Source organism: Carettochelys insculpta, chromosome 4 (genome assembly GCF_033958435.1).
Source record: "Carettochelys insculpta isolate YL-2023 chromosome 4, ASM3395843v1, whole genome shotgun sequence".
Lineage (NCBI taxonomy): Eukaryota > Metazoa > Chordata > Testudines > Carettochelyidae > Carettochelys > Carettochelys insculpta.
In genome coordinates, this window is record NC_134140.1 from 8,713,944 (window position 1) to 8,736,379 (window position 22,436).

A 22,436-nucleotide genomic window follows, 5' to 3' on the forward strand; every position below is an offset into this window, starting at 1 on the left:
CTCTTCGTAGCTTCGCAGAAGCTTTTGGCCAGTTCTCCACTCTGCCCTGTATGCTGGTGTGCTATTGTTTGTATTTAGGGCTGCCCCTTGCTGGAAGTGGTAAGATGAGACTAATATTTGACTTTAGACTTTTTGCAAATTGGCCTGGTGCTGTCATATCTTGCGTACTGTGCTTTCCAAAAGGAAAGAAAAATCAATAGAATCTTGTACGTAGTCCTAAGCGTTGTACCTTCCAAACTCTTTGAAACAAATCTGCACAAGAAACAAGCAGTTCTGTAGCACCTTAAAGACTAACAAATGTATTTATTAGGTAATAAGCTTTTCTGAAGTGAGTCTTACCCACAAAATCTCATTACCTAATAAATAAATTTGTTAGTCTCTTTTTCGCGAATCTGCGGAGGAACGCGGCTACCCTCTGAAATAAACCTTGTTTGTAGTTTCTGATGTATGCTTTGATGGCTATGTGATAGCAAAAAAAATCAGATTATCTGCTTGAAGAATTTTCTATATCCCATATTCCAAAGGTGGCATTTCCCAGTTACTTGAAATGGAATCTTGTACACTCGTTGATATTATAATTGTGTTCAAGTTTTTGTCTCAAAAGATGGCCTCAAAGTATCTCCAAATGGCCTGAATTCCATTCTGTGTCCCCTTTATTAGAAATTCTCATTCAGCACATGGTCCTGGTTGGACCTTTATGCGATCACTTACAACAGATTTGTGTGTGCATGTGTATCTATAAAAGATACATTTTCAGTTTTGTTTTTGTGTGTGCATGCATGCTCTTTCCATCATTAGAAGTATAAATATCCGTTTCCACAAATAAATGTAGAAAGTGTGTCCAATCCTAAACTCAGGCCATACTGGCTACATTATTAAGAAATAGTCTCCAAGGAGTAGCCATGTAAGTCTGTAGCTTCACAAATAACAAGCAGTCCTGTGGCATTTTAGGGAGTAACAAATTGATTTGGTCATGAGCTTTCATGGGTAAGACCATGACCTAATAACTTTGTTAGTCTCTAAGGTGCTACAAGACTGCTTATTTATTAAGCGATAGATACTTCATGGTACAGTTCTTGTGTCATTTCCAATCTTGCTTCTCTGCTGAATGAAGTGCCATTCACAAAATCCTTTAGCAGGGCAGACTTGTGACTGGCGTGCTGTGGTGCTACTATCATAAATCCTGCTAATGATATTTTGCTGTTGTCTGACCAGCCGGACCACATACTTAGAAAAAGAAAAAACAGCTCACCCAGAGTTTTCCCCATTGACGGAGACTGTGTGTTCCAGTCTTTTCCTGGGGTGCCCAGCAAATAACACAATGGACAATGAAAACATGCCTATGCCTAATTTAGTTTCTGGGCCAAATGGTAGCTGGATTTTAATACAGCTTTGCTTGTCTTGTGAATGTGTTATCTGCTTATAGTCTGCAATCAGCTTATGAAAGCTTGAGCTGCATTATGCTGAGGCAAGGTCTGCGGCAGCTTTTAGCGGTGCTTGTTGGAAGTGGTTAGACCTCAGAAATCTGTGCCATAGTGTAGGCTCATGAACTGCAGTGTGTTGAAATTCCACAGTACTTCTGATGCAGGGGCAGAGGAGAGAGACCATTCCCCACACTGCAAAGGACTCCAAAGATTTCTTGTTTTGAATTCCTTATCCGTGTCCCAGGTCCCTTTTCTTTTCCTGTCTTCTATCAGTTTATTTTCTTCTGTGTTTTTTCCCATTTCATCATTTCTTCATCTGTGTTTTGTTTTTTTCTGGCACTGCTCCTTCATTTTTTTTCTCTCCACCCCCCCACTTCACTTCCTGTCTCCTTTTCTCTCTGTTCATATTTAGTAAATAAAACTTCAAAGCAGCCCCCACTCCTCCCCAAATTACAGTCACAGCAGCATCAGTGCACAGAGGCAAAAAGAAACCAACTCTTTGTCTTGAGAGCTAAAAGGTCAGTTTCATATCCCCAAACCTGATTGCTGTTTCACCAAACTCATCTGGTTGGTTTCAGATGTTTTTAGCAGCTGAATGGCTGCCCAAAAAGCTTGAACTGAAGTTTCAGGTCAGCCATCCTGTGCCTGAGCAGGTCAAACAGCAGCTATTGCATTAACAACCATGAGGGTCTCAAGGAGGATAAACGGCCAATGGCTGTCCTTCCTTATCGAGGTACATGCTTAAATCCCCCAGCGTTTGAAAACTCCAAAAACCTGCTCTCTGTAAGTCTGGCCACATGATGGCAGATTTCTGATATCTGAGGCCCAAAGATCCTTTCTCTGTCTTGTGTTTAGTCTCACATGCTGTTCGCTCTCTGCCAGACCTTTGTAATGCATGAAGGGACTGGGAAAAAACACGTGGACCGGCTGTGGCAGTGGTGAATGGGATAAAACATATAGTCCCTTCGGCCCCAGCAGCTTCTTATTACAAAGGATGGATGTATTTGGATTCTCCTACCTCTCTCCTGGCTGGGAATTGCAGCTTTGTAGATGGTGCAGTGGGCAATTAATTTAAACTGTTTCCCAAGTGTTTTATCCCAGTCCCTTCATGCAGTTAATTTAAACTCTTCTCCCTAATTGTTCCTTAACACTGGTGTATCGAAATCAAGAATATCTTGTTCTGTCAGAGATCAACTGTTTTAATCCAAATACCTTTGATGGGAAAAACTCTCCTGCTGGATATCTTGTCTCAGCACTTATAAAGCACTATGGTGAGGGTGGCCCAGATTCTAGACAAACAAGTTATTCCTGGAATTGGCTGTATTTGATGATGCCTCTTTAAGGGCTTTCCTGCCTGTCTTTGTTCCATTAAGTTTTGCCTTTGATATGAAGTACTGTGAATCACAGTTGAGCAGTTCTTGGAACCATACAAACAGAAGATTTGATTAGTCCAGACAGACACAAGTGGTTTTTGGTGGTTGTGTTTTAATAATAGCTTCCTTCTTGCCAACAGTAACAGTGACACAGCTTTCTGGGTCATCTCGTTATATGAACCATCTTCTCCAAAAAAAGAATTCTACCTTGATATCTTTTGATGAGATTACAAGGTTGGCCAATAAAGGTAATAGCGTGGAAGTAATAAACTTAGATTTCTGTAATGCATTTGATTTGGTACAGCATGACCTATTGATTAAAAAATTACAAGGTTATAAAACTGACATTGAGCATTTTAAATGGATAGGGCCTGGGTCATCGGTAGGCCTCAAAATGTAACTGTAAGTGGGGAATCATAGAAAAAAGGGTGTGTTTCTAGGATGTTCCTGCAGAGGTCAGTTCAATTTAGCGTTTTTATTAGTGACTTGGAAGAAAACATAAAGTCATCCTTGATAAAATTTGCAGAAAAACACAAAAACTTGGGGATTAACAAGTAATGGGGCGCCCAGGTCATTGTTACAGGGAGATTATAAGTGCTTGTTTAGCAGGGCACAAGCAAACAATATGCATTTTAGTACAGCTAAATGTAAATTTATACACCTAGGCACAAAGACTATGGCCCATACTTTCAGGATGGAAGATTTTATCATGGGAAGCAGTGACTCTGACAGAGATTTGTGGGTTGTGGTAGATAAGCAGCTGAAAGTGGGGCTTGCTGAACAGTGCACCATCGTGACCAAAAGGGTTAACGGAGTCCTTGGGTACAAAAATGGGAATCTTGAGCTGGATTAGAGAAGTTACTTTACCTCTATATCTGGCTCTGGTTCGACCACTTCTGGAATGCCTTGTCTGGCACTGGTGCCCACAGTTCAAGAAGGATGTTGATAAATTGGAGATTCACAGAAGAGTCACAAGATTGATTAAAGGATTAGAGAGCATGCCTTTACAGTGGTAGGTACAAGGAGCTCAGTCTATTTGTGTAAACAAATAAATAAAAAAAGGTCAAGAGGTATCTCTATTACAGTCTATAAATACTCACATGGGGAAGAAATATTTTACAATGGACTCTTCAGTCTAGCAGAGACAGGCCTAACGCAGTCTGATGGCTGGAAGTTGAAGCGAGAGAGGAAAATTCGGGTTGGAGATAAGTTGTACATTTTAAACAGTGAGGGCAATGCACCATTGGAGTGATTTACCCAGGGTTGTGGAGGATTCTCCATCACTGACAATTTTCAAAACAAGGTAGGATGTTTTATTTAAAGCTACGCTGTTAGAATTATTGGTGGTGGTGATTTACATGGCTTCTGTTATATGGGGGTTTAGACTGCATGGTCATTGATCCCTTCTGGCTCTCGAATCTGTGAATGTATGAAATGGTGGAAGATTCAGCCAGCTGAGCAATCTCAGCTGGAACTGCTTGGGTGCTTCATGGCTGAATGTTCATGGTCACTTGTGAATAGGGTGGCCACTCATCCCTAGAATACCAGACGTGCCATTACTTTTGGGAACAGGAGTGGGGGAGATGTCATTTTGAGAAGCGTGCTGTCCTGTGGGAGCATGTTCTCTACAGTGGTGCCTCCCATTCGATACCAGACAACATTGCATCTAATTTTGTTTCAGGACTAGATGCGGGTAGGAGAGACAGCAAATCACGCAAAGAAGGAACCGTCTGGATTAAAACCAGATGAGTGGCCTACTCACCGGGGAGTCATTCACATGTGTATATTTGATTTCAACATCAGAGCCTCTGTTCCAGAATATTGCAATCCTGGATAAATAATTTTAAAATAAACCCTGTTAGATTATTTTTGGGGGGCGGGGGGAGGGGAATATATGTTGGTCAGCCTATGGATTCCTTTTTAGCTTTGTGAATGACATATTGTGTTTCAACCATCATTTTGAGTGTGACCCATAGTGTGGCTTTGAACATTCATTTTGAAGCAGGAACCAGACACTGTAGAAGAGAGACTGTGTCCAGGAAGCTGAGAGAGCATAATTAAGGACCATCAACACTGAATGGCTTATACCCCTGTGGAACAATGGCTTTGGTTTGAGCAGTGCTGTTGACTTTGGACACTGCTCTGCCTGGGCAGTGCTGTGCCTCGAAGCTGTTTGGTGCCGTTCCAGCTCTGGGAGGGGTGGAGAGGAGCAGGGACAGAGCAAGAATCAGCAGGTTTGTCGCACTCTCTAAGGCACTGGGATGGAGCGGGAAGAGAGGGGCTCTGGTGCCCATGTGCATGAGAGGCGGACAGGTAGTCTGTGCGGCCACAGGTGGAACCCCAGCTGGCTGTGGGCTGCCGTGGCCCACTCCCTATTTTTGGTTGCCCATTGCTAGTCTAGGCAGCTAGATTGCGGGAGCCACTGCTTCCAGAGGGTGTTGGACATGTAGTCCACACTTGAGAGTGTGCCTGAGAGACCCATTTCTAGGTACAGTGACCAGTCACTATTCAGACCCGGGGGGGTTGGCAGTGTGTGGGATCCATGTAATGGATCCACTCACAGCAGACTGGTGTCGGTCCAGAGTGTGTGGTGGGGCGGGGTTGTGACGATCAGACAAACACAAAATCAGAAACCACAAACCCTATCACTTCTCCCAGACAAAAGAAACCGATCCCTAAACCCAAATGTTCTCCAGCTCCATTCTCACTCTAACAGAAATCCAAACTTTGACCCTGCCTGTACAGAAGTCGTATTCAGACATAGGTGCTCTCCACTCTGCAGCCATTAAAGGGCAACTGGGGCCCAACACGGTAGCTTGAATAGCAGGAATTAGCGACTCAAGGGTGCTGTGGCTGCACAAGGTTTATCCCTTCCTCCAATAGAAGGTGTTGGTGAAACTCCCATGCTTTGGTACAACCAGCAGACATAGCTTGTTCTGACATTATTACTAGAGAATATTTTAGGTAGGTCAGAGTTCTTTTACTTTGTCTTTTAAGCTCTAGCTTCCTGTCCTCTGCTGACCATTGACTGCCTTTTGTGAAGGGCAAAATGTAATCAAGTAAATATCTAAAGCTGTCTGGTGATATTTAGGCTTGAGTCTCCAGCTGTGGAATTTGTACCCCAGTCCTCCCCTAACAATGGGGTGGTCTGAGTCTCCCAGTCCTGGGGGAAGAGGACTGCACACTGGAAGGGTTGCTAGTTTTGATTGGCCATGTTCCTGCAGGTGTTATCACAAGATATTCTCTTTAATTAAAGATTAATCTTTCATTCCTGGAGACCCCAGGGCAATTTTGGAAGGTTGGTGACCACATTCATGTCTCAGGGTTTGGATTCTGCACACTGAAGCTATAACTGTGAGTGACTCTCTCCCTCTGTCTCTCCTTTCTCTGGCAGGTCTATAACCTGACTCAGGAGTTCTTTCAACGCGGTAAACCAGTCAATGCCGAGAGCCAGAATAGTGTGGGCGTATTCACACGGGATGTGGTGCGCAAACGCATCAAAGCAGATCCAGATGACTCGGAGACCACCAAGAGGCTAAAACTAGCCATGATCCAGCAGTACCTTAAGGTTAGTTTACAAAGGCAGTTCAGTCATAGGACCTGAGAGAAACTGGGAATGACTTGTACTTGTTGTCTTTGCAGCTGGGATATTTCTTGTTCATATGTTATATTCTCCTCATGAGCTGGACATCCCCACAAGGGGCCAGAAAGATAGGACCTCATCAGTTCAGTTAAATTCTTCTGTGTGGTGATATTCAATCCTGTGTCCTGCCTCTTTCCAGCCAAAGCCAGCATAATGCTAACTTCATTTAGAAGTGGATTAACTTGCCCGTACCATATCACCTGCTGCAGGCAGAGTATCTTTTTGTCCCCCTTTTGCCTTTCTCCAGAGATTGAAAACCAGGAAAATCTCCACAAACTAAATCCCAGAGCATCTTAACATTCGTTTGAAAAGGGAGAGTGAACCAAAATCAAAGGTAAACCGTGAAAACCCATGTGTTCATTTGTCCCTCCATGCTACTTACCAAGCTGATCCTGCCTTCTCTGTATCTTAGCTTGGGGCTGGGACCCAGGCAGCACCAAACATTCAACACTTATTGAATGGTCATAACAAGCTGGCAGTTTGTGTTTTGAAAATCTAATGTGAGTTAAAGATGCATGAAGAAAGGCAGGAGATGTAACACTGGTACGGTGGGTAAGTGAATGTATCTACAGTTTGTAAATGGGAAACTGAGGCAGAGAGAGACCTAAGGTCCCACAGGGAATCTGGCAGAACTGCTATGGCATAATTTCCTCTAACTCATTATTGAATCTGTAAGGGTATGTCTATACTTATGGTGGGAGGCTGGTTGCAGCAGAATTGATCTCTCTGGGCTCGGCCATTGACCCTGATACCCCACACTGATGCATGGAGTAAGGGACGTTGATGCGAGCCCAAAGATCCTTGATCTACACCAGGGAACAGAGTTGATCCTGATATGTCGATTCTAGCTATGCTAGAATGTTGATGGCCTAAGACTTCTGAATAGGCTGAATAATAGCTTCTCTGTAAATCATTATTGAATCTTAAAGAACCCAAGTCCTTTCTGGTAAAAGAACGGGTGTTGACACTGGTGTTTTTGGCCAAATTCTAATCTAGATAATTGCATTTTTGCCTCCTCAAGATTCTTTCTCTAATTTGGTGCTGAATCCATTGTAATATGAAGTGTTTTTATTTATTTAGATTTGACATAGATTTTCCACCATAGTAAGAACAACTTATACGACAACTACCCCCAGCCTTTAGCCCCATACTGCAGGCTGTCCTATAAATAGGGAAAGAAGAGCAGCAGAGAATTTAAAATCCATCAAGGACCTCCTTCTGCCAGCCTGCTTGAACTGATAGGCATTCAAATAGCATGCCAGTGAGCTGGTGCCCATGGAAAACTTCCGGATAGGTAAAGCACCTGCCTGTTGTTCTAAGCAGTGTACCTTAAATTAAATATAAAAAAGTAAATTCCAAAATATAAATGGTATAAACATTTCCTGTATCATGTTATTTTTAAAAGCTGTCAAAGCTCTTTGGGTCTTTCAGGATGGGTTGTAAAATCATTGCTGATGCTGTGGGGGAATTAGGCAGCATTTGCTGCAGTGGACAAGGATTTAGGGAGAAGACGTGTTTAACCTAGTATCTTGCAGCTGGACCTACAGGGATGCCCCCAGGCCTTTGCAATGCCCCTCTGACAGCCCTGAGCATAAGCCATGGGCTGCATTCTCTTTAAGGCTCTTGAGGTATCCTCTCTACCTGTGAAGTGCTTCACGCAGCTTTGTCTCTTTTTAAATAATAACTTGATGGTGTATGTCTGGCGTCCCAGTCCACCTGATCATGCAGAAGCAACTAGAAATGCAAAGCACACTGTGTGGGTTCCCATTGGTGAGAGGAGGCTGGTCTACCAGACTTACCAGCAACACTTAGAAGAGCCTGGGTAATAGGATAAATGGTGAGATGGATAACTATAATTTTCATACTGCATAAAACGTTGATGTAAAATGGTCATAGTTGTGGAGAGATCCGATCCAGCAATTAAAACTTAGAGATGGTGGGAAGGATCTATGGCCACATTTCCCAGACCTCACTGGAAACTGACCACCAGAGGCAGGCCTGACATGTTGCCCTCAAACAGCGGGTTCATTGCTAGCAATAGCTGTGCTTATCAGTTTACATGGGGGTCACTAAACCCTAGACTTCACTAATCAAAGTACCTGTAAGATTGTCCCCCCCATCCTCGCCATGTTTTGCCCTCCGACCTGATCACCAGAACATGTCCTCTCAGAGGCAGGTTATTAGCTAGTTCAGGGTTGGGAGCCACTGGCCCACAGAAAACTCAGTTGGGGGCCACATAAAAGTGAGAAGAACCCCCGCCACATGCACACAGAACCCTCACTGATGTGGCCCCTGACTGAGACACTTCACACGGTAGCATCATGGGCAGAGGAGAGGGAGACAGAGGTTCAGGGCTTCTCCCAGGGCAAATGAACTATTCTGGGGTCCCCAGGGTGGGACCAAAAATGCGAGGGTTCAGGGTTCAGTGTATGGAATGGGGCTGCTGGGGAGCAGGTGTGGGGTATGGGTGAGGACAGGGTGCCAGAACAGGCTGAGGGTGAGTGGGCTGGGTGGGAGCGAGGGTGCAGGAGTGGGCTGAGGGTAGGGGATCTGGATGGGAGGAAAGGTGCATAGATGGGCTGGGGGCAGTGACGGGGGTTCAGGAACAGACTGGAGGTGAGGGATCTGGGCAGCAGGGAGGGTGCAGGGCATGTGGGCGGGGTCTGGGCGGAAGGAGGATGCAGGAGCAGGCTGCGGGCAGTGGTTTTGGGCAATGGAGGGGGTGCTTAACTCTGCGCACTGCTGCTGCTGTCCCCTCCCCTCGGAGATGGAATGGCGGCACAGAGGAAGGCTCCCTAGAGAAGCTTTTCCCCTGCTGCTCCCAGGCACCACCTCCCCTCTGCTCTGATTGGCCAGGGAAGCCTCAGCTGGGGGAGATGAAGGGATAGTGGCAGCAGTGGAGCTCTTGGGCTGGAGGCAGCCCTGGCTTGTCTGACTCTGGCCCATGAGGCTCAGGACACCACATCCCCCACCCGCTGTGGGCCAGATGCTCCAGAGGAGACCCTCGAGCCTTGGGAGCCAGATCCAGGCAAATGGGCTAGGGGGTACCCTGAGCTAGCTGGTTGCCCATGTTCATGATATTCTGAGATATGCCTCTGAGGGAAGGCCTCTAAAATCCTTTTGTTCTGCTTAATGTCTCCTTACGAAGTAGGACTCTCGATCACGTGGTGAAAGCAGTGTTTGTTTAGTGCGGGTTCAGCCTCAGTTAGAGCTGCACCTTGTAGCTGTTCCCTCTTCAGCGCTCCTCCCCTTCTCTAGCAGAAAAAATCAGAGGGATATTCTTGTAGGCAAAAGTGACCATGGTCTTGGTCCAGTAGCACAGGATATGAACTTTTCAACCGCGCTGTAACCTTTCAGCCATGCTGGGGCATTGGAGGGCTACAACAGAACACACTCAGCTGGTCCTTAAGAGAGGGTTGGCAGGCAGTATAAAAAGGGGTCTGTTTTGTGTAGCTCTTTGGCTCCTCTCAGATGTTGTATTGATCAGTGCAAGGGACTGGGACTCAGGACTCCTGGGTTCTGTTCCTGTCTCTGCTGATAACTTGCACTATTCTGTCTGTACCACAGGCAGGCGGATAGCTCTTTGGAAATTGGTTTTGTGTTGCTTTCACTAGGTGGAGAGTTGTGAGAGCAGCTCCCATAGCATGGACGAGGTCTCGCTCAGCGAATTTGGAGAATGGACTGAAATTCCTGGCGCCCATCATGTCATTCCTTGTGGCTTTATCAAAATTGTGGAGATCCTGGCCCGTTCCATTCCAGAGTCGGTCATCCAGCTCCGCAAGCCAGTCAAGTGCATCCACTGGAACCAGATGGTCAACAAGGAGATTGAGCACGTGGCCGACCATAACAGCGACCACCTTGAGGAGGACCAGGGCTATCACGTCTTTGTGGAGTGTGAGGACTGCGAGTTCATCCTCGCTGATCACGTCATCGTGACCGTATCACTGGGAGTCCTGAAGAAGTACCACGAGAGCATGTTCCACCCTGGCCTGCCTGAGGAGAAGGTGATGGCCATTCAGAAACTGGGCATTAACACCACCGACAAAATCTTCCTGGAGTTTGAAGAGCCCTTCTGGAGTCCTGAATGCAACAGTATCCAATTTGTCTGGGAGGATGAGGCCGAGAGCGAGAGTTTGACTTACCCTGAGGAGCTGTGGTACAAGAAGATCTGCAGCTTTGATGTCCTCTATCCGCCAGAGCGGTATGGCTATGTGCTGAGTGGCTGGATCTGTGGGGAGGAAGCTTTGATCATGGAGAAGTACGATGACGAAACTGTGGCGGAAACGTGCACCGAGATGCTGCGTAAATTTACAGGTCAGCAATGCTCTTGTTTCTTTTGTTGATGGAGAAGAAAGGTGGGTGGACTTTTGGGGACAGGCAGGCAGGAAGTGCAATGAAGTAGTCAATAGCTCCTTGGCTTTTTGTTCTGTTTGAAAGGATGTACCAGCTCTCGGCGCAGAGATGCGCTCCACGTACTTCTCTCAGTGCCTCTGCTCAAAAGGATTGAGTGCATTTTGAGACTCATTTATATAGACATGATGGTAACTGGAACACCAAATGGTGGGTTGAGTGCACTCAGACTCCAAACGGCTTTTTCTTTATTGATTTCCGGTATCACTGTATCCACTTGAACAGTTACAGCAACACACGGACATTCAGGAGTTCCAGGGTCAGATCCTCAGCTGATGTACATCAGCATGGCTCTGTTAAAGTCAGTGAAGTTATACACCATTTGAGACCAGCTGAGGGTCTGATGTTGGGTTTCTCTCTCTCACTCCCATTCCCAGCATGTGTAAGTCACATGGGACTAGATTTGCAAAAATGAGCCGTCAAGGGCCTCACTTTTTCAGAAGCTCTGAGCACACTTCTGTTCCATATCAGCTGCCAGTAGTTTATACCAATGAAAATGAGGGAACAGCGGACAATGAGGGCCCTCCAAATTTTAAAAATTCCGGCTGTAACAAGTCCATTTGTCAGTTCTGCATTACCTTGTCTTGCTTAGCTGAGGGAAGGGGTATGTATGTGAGATTTGGTTCATTCAGGCTTGCAAAGCTCTGCAAGTGCCTCAGAGGAGAGACACTATATAAATACAAACAGAAATCATTGCCTGGTCAGTGTGTTTCTAACAGGGATGCCCAGGAATCAATTCTTGGCCTTATGCTATTGAATATGTTTATCTGCTAACTTGTAGAAAACAAAATAAACAATGATAAAGTATGAAGACAGCACAAAAATTGGGGACTGATAAACAATATTCCCTCTAATCTTTTCCATATGTGTGTGGATTTTTTTTCCATCCATGTGCAGAATAATTGTTATGTGCACTGAGGCCTATGTGAATGTGCATCACCAACACAAACAAAAAGACTCCGTAGCTGTTGGCACTCTTCTAATCAGTTGGGTGGCATTTGAATCTTTCTTCAATGAATGCATAGCTGCGCATCTTACACTTCTGGTAAATAATTCTGAGCCCAGCTCATTGTTAGAGAGTGCAATTTGGATTTCCTGGTAAGCTGGGCACAAGCAAGCAATATGCATTTTATTGCAATTATGTGTGATGATACACATCCAGAAACAAGAGATGCAGGACATACTTTCCCATAAAATTGCCCTACCAAATTCATAATCCATGTCGGTCAATTTCATGGTTATGGGATTTTAAAATCTTAAATTTCATGATTTCGGCTATTAAGTCTGAAATGTCATGGTGTTGTAATTGTAGGGATCCTGAACGGAAAAGTGAGGAGGTCACAAGGTTATTATTCGGAGGATTGCGGCACTGCTGTCTTTACTTCTGCACTGCTGGTGGTGGCATTGTCTTCAGAGCTGGGCAGCTGGAGAGCAGCGGCTGCTGGCCAGGATTGCAGCCCTGGAGGCAGAACCACCACTAGCAGCATCACAGAAGTAAGGGTGGCATAGTATGGTATTACCACCCTTACTCTTTCACCGCTGCCTGCAGAGCTGGGCCCTCCATCAGTAGCCACCATGCTCCAGCCACCCAGCTCAGGAAGCAGCAGTGCCTGGGTATTACCACCCTTACTTCTGTGCTGCTCTTGGTGGGATGCTGCCTTCAGAGCTGGGTGGCCAGACAGCAGTTGTTACCCTCTAACTCCCTAGCTCTGAAGGCAGCACAGAAGTGAGGAGGGCAATACTGTGATTCCCCTAAAATAACTTTGCAAACACCCTGCAATTCATTTTGGGTTAGACCCCTCATTTTGAGACATGCTGGCCTCCTCCTGTGAAATCTGTATAGTAGTGGGTAAAAGTACGTGAAAGCCCAGATTTCACATGTCGGAGACTAGGTTTTATGGTCCGTGACACCTTTTCATGGCCATGAATTTAGCAGGACCCTACCCATGGGGGATTCTATTCCAGGAAGCACTGACACTGGAAAAATATTAGGGGGTCATGATGTATAATCAGCTGAATTTGGACTCCTAGGGTGATGCAATGGTCTAAAGAGCTAATGCGATCCTGGGATGTATGAATGGGAGTCCTGATTAGGAAGGCTACTTTATCTCCGCAGCTGGCACTGGTGTGACCGCTGCTGGAATCCTGTGTCCAGTTTGGGTGGCTACAACTTGAGAATGATGTTACTAAGTTGAAGATGGCTCAAAGAAGATCCACAAGAGTGATTTAAAAATGAGAAAACTTGCCCTATAGGTCTGCATAAGGAACTCAGTCTGTTTAGCTTAACAACAAAATAAAGTTAAGAGGTAACTTGATTACAGTCTGTAAGTTCCTACACAGGAGAAAAATATTTGAAAATGGGCTCTTCAGTCGAGCAGACAAAGGTGTAGCTTAATCCAGTAACAAGAAGCTTGAAAGCAAGCAAATTCAGAGGAGAAATTTGGGGTTAATTTTTAACAGGGAGGGTAATTAGCTACTAAACAATTTACCAAGGGTTGTTGTGGATTCTCCATCAGTGGCAATTTTTAAATCAAATTTGGATGTTTTTCTAAAATCTATACTCTAGCAATTATCTTGGGGGATAATTTTCTGGCCTTTGTTACACAGGAGGTCAGACTAGATTCTCACAGTGTCCATTCTAGTTTTGGATGTCTGTGAAAAACGCTTTGCAGAGACAAAGACCAAAGCACTGTGCTCAAGGACTTTCAGTTGTAGGGTCTCCTTCATGCTGGTTTATAAACTTATTTTTGAAGGTGTTGTCAATGAGGAGAAATTCTTCTGTGCTTCCAGAAGCTTCTCTCTTATTCTTGACACATTTGCATCAACACATCCAATCCCTGCTATTCACCCGTTCGTTTCTGATGAACTTCCATCCTGTCTCCTGGTCCTCCTGGCTACCCAGACATTTCAACACATTTTGTCTCTTCACATAGTAGGAATGATCATATTTCTGCAGAAGGCAATCCCAGGTTACAGCTTAGCTGAAGGTAGATGACAAGCTGGCCAAGTTCTCTTACCTTTCTCTTGGCTACAAAAGATACTGATATCTTGAGTGATGTTTGTTGGATCATCTGTGCTGATAAGCAGTTGCCCACTGGCTGCTGCCCTTCATGAAGCAAGCAATAGCTTCTTGTGGCTATCGCCTCGCATGCCTTTTAAGACTGCACATGTAGCTGTATTGTCTAAAATCCTCGGTTGAAGAACTCGGGTGATATCCTGGCCTCATTGAAGTTCGTGACAAAACTCCACTTCATCCAGACCAGGCTTTCACCTGATGTCTCCTTTTTAGTTCTGCACATCATGGAGTGCCTTCTTGCTGGTCACACAAGATACTACAGTAAACTCTCGATTTAATGGACTAATGCAGGGAGGGGCGTCCGTTAATGCGGAAAGTCCATTATATCCGAGTGGTTATATTGTATGACAATGCAGTGACCTCCCCAGCCCATCACTCTCTCCCGTCTTCTGCTCCCCTCTTCTCTTGCCCTCTCCTGCCCCATTCTTCCTTCACACCTCCATCTCCCTCTCCCAATTGCCAAGATAGGAGCTACATGCTGGCTTGCTCCTTCCACTTGCTGCAGCTCTCAGCGCTGCGGCTTCTCCAGCCCCTGCCTCTGAGCCTCCTTGCGAAGGTAGAGCGTGGCTGCTGCCAGCAGGCAGCAGCCTCTGACATGGCTGCTGCTCAGTGCCATTGCAGGCAGCAGCGGCTGGGTGCCGACATGCTCCACGCACACGGGGCTGGGGGAGGGGAGCTCCTGTGCCCCACTGCAGCATCCCCTGGCTCCTCTGGCCCTAGTGGCCCCAGCCTCTGCGATGGCCCTTCCAGCCCTGGCGTCCCCAGCCACTCCAGCAGCTCCTCCAGCTCCGGCGGCAGCTATGGTGAGTCTCTGGCATTTATTTAGGGGGAACAGAGTGGCTGGCAGGCAGCATCCATTATTTCCCAAGTCCATTATGTCAGGGTCTGTTAAGTGGAGGGTTTACAGCACTGGTGGGAAAGGATAGCTGTTACTCATTGTGCTTTTTTAAGTCCATCCCTTAGCTCCTTCTCCAACACTTCTGAAGAAGACATTCAGAATGTGCTGAACAATGCAGATTTTTGACTTCTAATTTTGGCTAGGATTTATTATTGTTCAAGATAAATGTTGGCCCAGACATCCTTTGTCAATACTTAGCACTCCAGTCATCAAGTTTCAGCTCCTGTGCCCAGTGAAGTCCATAGGAGGTGAATAGGGACCTAAATCTTGATAATGAAGTAAATCAGTGGCTGTTTACCCTAAGAATAAGTAGGACTCATTCCAGCAACGAAGGGTCCTGTGGCACCTTATAGACTAACAGAAAAGTTTTGAGCATGAGCTTTCATGAGCACAGACTCACTTCATCAGATGCTGGTCTGATGAAGTGAGTCTGTGCTCACGAAAGCTCATGCTCAAAAGTTTTCTGTTAGTCTATAAGGTGCCACAGGACCCGTCATTGCTGTTACAGATCCAGACTAACACGGCTACCCCTCCAATACTAGTGACCTTAACAGGACGGAAGTTAACTGATGATGGAGTTGCTATGTTTTGCGAGTACAGTAAACCTCAAAATGCAGGATTTCAAGTTGTGCTTAACTAGCATTAATGCGAGTTAGGCACAACTCAAAATCTCGCTCCCTGGTCGTGGTTCAACCCCCCTGCGCACTTGTCTCCGGTTCACCCCCGCCCTGCATGGCCCCGGTTCAACCCACGCCCCAGTTCGCCTCCACACCCCCTGCCTGGCATGGCTCTGGCTGAATCCCCCACAGAGCCACGCAGCCCCAGCTAACCATCCCCCAGCCTCCTCCTCTGCAACCCTAACCCTCTCCAGGCGTAACCTCGCTGCCTCTCTCGCACAGCTCCAACCCACCACCAGGCTTAACCCTCCCCAACTGCCCCCAGCCCCAGGACTTCCCTTTCAAAAGGAGCTCCAGGTGCTCGTGCTGCTTCCCTGGCTGCAGAACGTGTGTTCCACTGGGGAAAAAAGTTGTCCACAACTGATGCGAAATTCGAGTTATGTGAGGGTGCGTGGGAACGCAACCCTTGCGTTACTCGAGGGACTGCTGTACTGTAGTATTTTCTCTTGGCCAGTGTTTTGTTGCTAGTTAAGCCACTCAGATACCTGAGAGCCGTTTCTGGCAGTACTTTAAATTCCTGTGGCAACTTTCACCTAAAAAGAAATCTATACCCTCTTACTCAGCAGTCGCAAAGTTCACATGGCAAGAAGCATTTCTCACCATGCACAGCATTAAAAAGAGTCATGGGGTACTGAAAAATACTCTGCCATTAAAACAGGGATTTAAGCATTGTCTCCCTGTGCCTACATGCTGTCGTTATCTCTTCCTCCTCCTCTGCTGCCTCCTCACGTCCAGCTGAAGCCAGAACTGGCCATAAGCACAAGCAAGACAGAGGTTCTGCTTTAGCCCCAGTGTAGATGAGCAACTCATTATTTGCTCCCCACTTCCATTTGTTTAGACTAGGGGAAAATTGCTTACAAGGCTCCATTTTCCATCCTCAGGACCTTCAGATTGCAAGGTCAATGCAGCATGGACTGCACTCCATTCTCGACTGCAATTGTAAGCAAGAGTGCAGTGGTATCTTTAAATCATCCCTATAAATTGAATCTTAATGGCTCTTCTTACTAATTACAGCAAATCAGCACCAGCCCTCCATGGAGACAAGAGAAGGCTCTTTTTTAAACATCAGGTTATCATTAGAGCTTTCTTTCCAAATCTTACAGATATTCTTGATTGCTGTGGTTCCTCGTGTTTAAAGGTCCTGAACTTCTTTTTCTAAATGATCTTATTCTGTGGAAATGAAGTTCTTTAGCCTTGCTCCTCTCCTACTGTGAACCTAGCCTCTTGCATGTAAGATTAGCTCCCCAGCTCTTTCCTCCTCCTTCCTCATCTTGTTTAGCATTTTTGTCTTCCTTTCAGGGAAAAATAGTTTGAAACTGGGCCTTTTTTGCCCACTGTGGTTGCTGTTCGGATGATGCAACGCTTGTTCAGCATCCACCAGGTTCCTTGACCATTCCCTCTATAAACCATTGTTGCGCTGTGTAGTGAACTAATCTGTGGTCAGAATCTCTGGTTAAATCTGCCAGGTACCTAACTTCATAGTCAAACTGAGCCCCTTCCTCTCAGGCACTCATCGCTGTAGGGAAAAGTTCCATTGTTCCATTACAACTTGTGTCCACTTCCACTGGTGAAATGCTCATGTTTTGATTCATTTCTCCCAAGCACATCTATTGAATCTGTGGGACAGTTTTGGTAACACCTGTAGCTCTTCCTCCCAAACTCTCTGGGATATCAGAGCACTCTTTTCATTTGTGTTTGGATGAACTTTTGTGCTCCAAACCCATACATAGGGCAGGTCTGCACTATGGGGACAAGGTGGTCAAAGCTCTGTAATTTGAGTTACGTTAGTAGCATCTCAAATTGACATAGCTGAGATCTTCTTAATATGTAGTCCATGCTGCAGGAGTGGGAGGGAGGAGGGGTTGACAGAAAAAAACCCTGTCTTGTTGGCTCTACTTACTGACTTACTCTCATTCTGCTGGAGTAATGGAGTCTACAGGAGAGTGATTAGAGGTCAGTTTAGTGGGTCTTTACCAGACTTACTTAATCAACTGCTGAAGGATCAATCACAGCCTGCGCTACCTCCGCCGCTGTTGACAGTCACCCTTACAGTCAGACTACTTAGCCAGGTACTTGTCTTACCCCTGGCTGGAGATTTTGTGTAAGTGATTGGTGTCCCTTTAAAATGACGGCACGCTTCTGTAAAATGGGCACAGTACTTCCCTGCCTCACAAAGGAGTTGAGAGCCAGAATCAGTGTTTTCCAATGCTCAGAGGAAATTGCTTTGTAAAGCCAAATGGCTATTATTGTTGCAGAGAGTTAGGACTGCTTGTGACCTAGCTGTGAACTTGCCACCAGCTATGGAGAAATGATCAGAACCCTCTGCTCCCTCAAGCCCCACCATGTAATGCTGTTCATTTTTATGTCTCTGGCTACCTTTCACATGGGGATGGGCCCTGGGGAACACTGCAGGGCTAGCTCGTGCTCCTTTCTGAACAGCTCTTTAGACGCCCCTCTTCAGTCACACAGTCTGGCCCAGGGCTCATTGAGGTTGGTAGGACTCTTCCCAGTGACTTCAGTGGGTGTTGGATCAGGCCCATGTCTTGTTAATTGAGGCCCCACATAGTTTTACTCTTGCCTTGCTTCTTGGAGAATGGCTGAAAAATGTTGTGTCTGCTAAATCAGATTAAAATTGGGAGTCTCTAGGCCATAGGCGTAGTTGGGCTGTAGTGTTTGGGGTGGGGACAGCTCCAGCCAGGCCAGCAGGGCTGCTGGGGAGACCCCCACTTTTGCTGGCTCTTTCCCTGCTCCTGGAGGGCTGGGCACTGTGGGGCTCTGCACTCCCTGGGCTGCTGCTGCTGAGGTGGTGTTTTGTTTTAATGCACCAGGATAGGACCCTGCCAGTGGCCCTCTGGCCTGCAGTTTTCTGGGAGGGCTTAATGGGGGATCTCCAGCTGCTGCTCTCCACTGTGCCAACCTGAGCATGGGAGCTGTAGCCACTCTACCACCAGCTGCTGCTGCGGGACTGGATGCCACCGTTTTCTGGTGCTTCCTACTGCTGCTGCCACCACCTTCCTGTGTGGGCCGCTGCTGCTGAGGGGACACCGCATGCTGGGCTTGCACAGACACATGTGGTTGCGTGGGCCCCACCATGACCTCTGAACAGCCAGCACCCAGACTGCCCGTGGAGAGGGGGTAGTGAGAACTAGGGGCTAGAGGGCCACTGGCAGGATTCTATCCTGGTGCATTAAATGAAAAGCACGAAGCCTTGCAACCTGACGCCAGCACCACCCCATGAGGCTGCTCTTGTTCAGGGGATCTGTGCCTTCCTCCCTCCAGCTACTCCTGAGCTCTAGAGAGTCTGAGGCCCTGTACCCACTACTGCGTTGGCTAAGATCTCAGAGTTAAAACATTGGTTTTCTCGGAACTTGGGGCCCAGGCACTCGCTCAGCCCTGCAGCCTGTGTCTAATGCTGACACATGCTGTATTAAATCTGGTACCTTCCTGTGACATGGGCTTCTGCCCCAGACGTCCTTCAGCTTTTAGACTTGCCCATTTTCACAGTGTTTGCAAGTGCAAAATCTAAAACAAAGTTCAGCTCTGCTCTTGCCTTTCAGTTTAACTTTTGCTTAGGGTTTTGACATTACTGGACCTCTGGCAATAATGTGCTTGGGAGTTCCAAAAGATAGCCCAAGCTACAACCAAAAGCTTAACTCCTGTCTTCAGGAACACTTGGATCCTGATCTGAGTGTCGTGGATGGCTCTTAACTCTACAGTGGACCAAACTAAGGACCTGATATAAGACCCACTGACACAAATGAGGTTTTCCATAGACTACTACACTACATCTCAAATCCCCAGATTAGATCACTACTCAGCTCTTGGAAGAAGTTAGCTCTAGACCCATTTCTAGAAGAGATTGATCCAAAGGAAATAGATAAGCTAAGACTATGTGTACACTAGCCCAGAAGGTTGACTTGCTCAGGGTCGATCTTCTGGGGTTTGATTTTGCAGGTCTAGTGGGGACATGCGCAAATGACGTCTCAGGGGTCGCAGTAGATGCCTGTACTCCTTGCAAGGAATGAGGAGTAAGGGAGCTTGAGGGAAGAAACTCTCCTGTTGACGTTGCTCAGTAAGGACAGCTAAGTGAGCTGAGTGCAGATAGGTCGAGTCTAGCTACGCAGCTGCTGTAGCTAGAATTGCATATCTGTGTTCAATTTACTTTGCCTATTGTAGACATTGCCTCAGTCTTTTCCAGGGGTGTCCAACCTTTTTTCATTGGGGGGGGGGTCACGTGGCAATTTTTTACATGTTCCAGGGGCTGAACACAAAATAGCCCCAAACCTGCCCCCCGCCCCAAACCACCCTCTTAACCCCTCTCAGCCCCAAACCACCCCCAGGCTTAACCCCTTGCAGCCCCAAACCAGGATTAATTTACCTTATACAGGAGCTCCAGGTGCTGCCACCCCCCTGTGCATCTTTGCTGGGCTGCCACCTCCTGCTCAGCGTGGCTGAGCAGCCCCCCCCAGCCCTCCTATTCCCTCTCCCTCCTGCAGCGCATATTGCTCTCTGCACTGCTGCCCTGAAATACTGGGACTCAGTTTAATTGGGTTAGTGGCCACATACCTCTTGCCAGTAGCTAAACCAATTGAATCGAGTTTTACTCTTTCAGCACAGCAGGGCAGGGAGCTGGAGGAGGAGTGAGCAGCAGCAGCAGCAAATGGCTCCTTAAAGAGACACATGTGGCTTGGCACTGCCCAGCTGGCTTTCAAAATGGAGCAGCTGCTGGCCCCGTGGGCTGGATGAAACGGCTCCGTGGGCTGGATTCTGGCCTGCAGGCCATTTGTTGGATACCCCGGTCTACTCACTCTTTAGCAAGTTAGAAATCTGACGGTCTCTGCAAAACATGCAGGCAAAACTTGGCTCGATTTCAGTGGGAGTGACCTATACACACATACGCATCCGTCACCAGGCCCTAAAACTATGATCCCCTAGTTTGCGTATTGTAGTGTCTCGTAACTAGTAGTATGAAGCTGAGTAAGGAGAGGCTGATTTGGGTTGGATGGATTCCCCCCTCTATAGATTCAAAAATGTGAAGTCTTGTGGTGTAGTAATGGGCGTAGGGTCTGTGATGCTTTCTGGGGTATGTGGGGTTGATAGGCACCTCACTACACCCGCCTTGAGAATGAGGGACCTTGTCTGTGCCTGCCAGGTCTTAGTACCCTGACCCACCAGCTACAGACAGGCTGCGTGTTCTCAGTCTACCCAGACTCTATAGGGCCTTTGCAGGTTAAAGATAAATACACTCCAGTCCTCTGAGCATTGCCCTGGGGCAGAGTATCCAGGCCCTGATTCACTGCATGCTCACAGAATCCACAGATCCACTACTCCTCCAGGAACAGTGTCACCTCAGGATCACACAGCACACAGATCACATACGTATGAGATATGTTCATAGTGCAAACGGGAATATGCTTGTTTGACAAAGAGCTATGATTGGAGAAGAAGCCAGTAGGATTAATGGAAACAAAGGATTGCACATCGAATTGTAACCCACATGCTAGAGCCCAATCTGCTAATTAGCACGTTGTCCTCTTCTTAAGTAATGTGTTGCTCACCCAAAGTACTTCTCGCAGTATTTTTGAACTGAGTGGCTGAGACCCGGGTTTTGTACGACTTAGCCCACTGGTGGTTTGTCTCCCCAGATGGAGGATGCCGCAGAGTGTCTCTGCACCCCTCCATGTAACAGACGAGCCATTTGCTCCGTGAACTGAGTTCTCTCCCTGCCGCTCGCTGTTTCCAGCTCATTTCTTCTCTTGAAGGCCTGACAATCTCTTGGCAGCATTTGAGTCATTTTGCAAACAGCCTTCTTTTATAAAACTCACAATACAGACTGGTCAGCCAGGAAAATAGTGTCTCCCTCCTCCTGTCTGGTGAGACCTGCTCTTACATTCCAGCTTTTAGGGAGACAGTCTGCAGTATAGATACACATCTCCTTACATTATTTTCCCCTCAGGCGTTTTGCAAAGATTATGATGACCGTTGTGACTCAGGCTTTCCATAGAGACCTTAAGCGATACTCTTCGGTGGAGAAGTATGTAAATACCACTCCCAGGGTACATCTCTAACCTGTGTGCATCACAGTGCCCTCTGCCAGCTGGCATCAAGACATCCTGGGCCACACGCTTCCGTGTGAGCAATGGCCAGCGTCTTTGCGCAGACATCATGTCCCTATTTGAATAGTGCCTCTGTGATCCTTCCTTGGGGTGAAGCAGCCAATATGTCCAGCTAGCTATAATAAAGTTTGTGAGAGTGTGCAGTGGGAGGAGGTGCTTGACATATTTTCCGCTGAGTTTTGCTTCCCTGCCAGGCTCAGGTAGAATTCCTAATTGTTTTTTTTTTTTTCTGTCTCCAAGGGAGGACAATGACATTTGTGACTTTGAGTTTGTCTTGCATGGGCCTATTGCCCCTTAAGTAGGAACTCCCTCTGTCTCTCTGCAGTGACTAGCCAGGTGGAAGTTAAAGACGCTATTGGATTTCAGTTGCAAAGCTGTGGGAGAATCTGTTTCTTGTCCCCTTTCCCGTCCCAGATTTGACAGGTTTCCAACATTTAAGATGGTGTGAACGCTCTAGTCAAATGCACAGTAGCTACTGATGTTTAACTGTCCTCCACGGTACTGCAAAGAAGAAGGGGATCCAGGCAGTGTGGTTAAAGGACAGGGCTGAGAGTAAGGAGGTCTCAGATCTACATCTGGCTCATCTGCAGACACTCCAGTAGTACCACAGGCAAGTCACTTGATATGTGAATGCTGCTGCTTGAATCATTAGGGTGGACTTTTGGAGATCTTCAAAAAGGAAACAAGGGTTCATGTTTTTCCCCTTGAGTTCCAAGTCATTGCTTTGTTAACCACGCTGAACTTATACAACTGCCGTTTAGGCTAGTGAGATCCCAAACTCTCTTCCTTTCACAAACTTCAGTAGCTCCCAGGCTCCTG

General features: G+C 46.7%; 1 protein-coding gene across 2 annotated transcripts in view; it reads left to right on the forward strand.

The window, feature by feature from the left end:
- Nucleotides 1-22,436, forward strand: part of SMOX (spermine oxidase) — a 103,041-nt gene that overhangs the window by 75,171 nt on the left and 5,434 nt on the right. The window contains exons 1-3 of one of the 2 annotated variants that reach the window (XM_074992254.1): nt 2,941-3,045; nt 6,192-6,365; nt 10,055-10,754. In XM_074992254.1, coding sequence (XP_074848355.1) covers nt 3,019-3,045; nt 6,192-6,365; nt 10,055-10,754 — 901 coding nt within the window. In that variant the 5' untranslated portion in view covers nt 2,941-3,018. Of the gene's footprint in view, nt 1-2,940; nt 3,046-6,191; nt 6,366-10,054; nt 10,755-22,436 lie in introns of those variants that run through there. The other variant, XM_074992253.1, reaches the window with a different exon arrangement.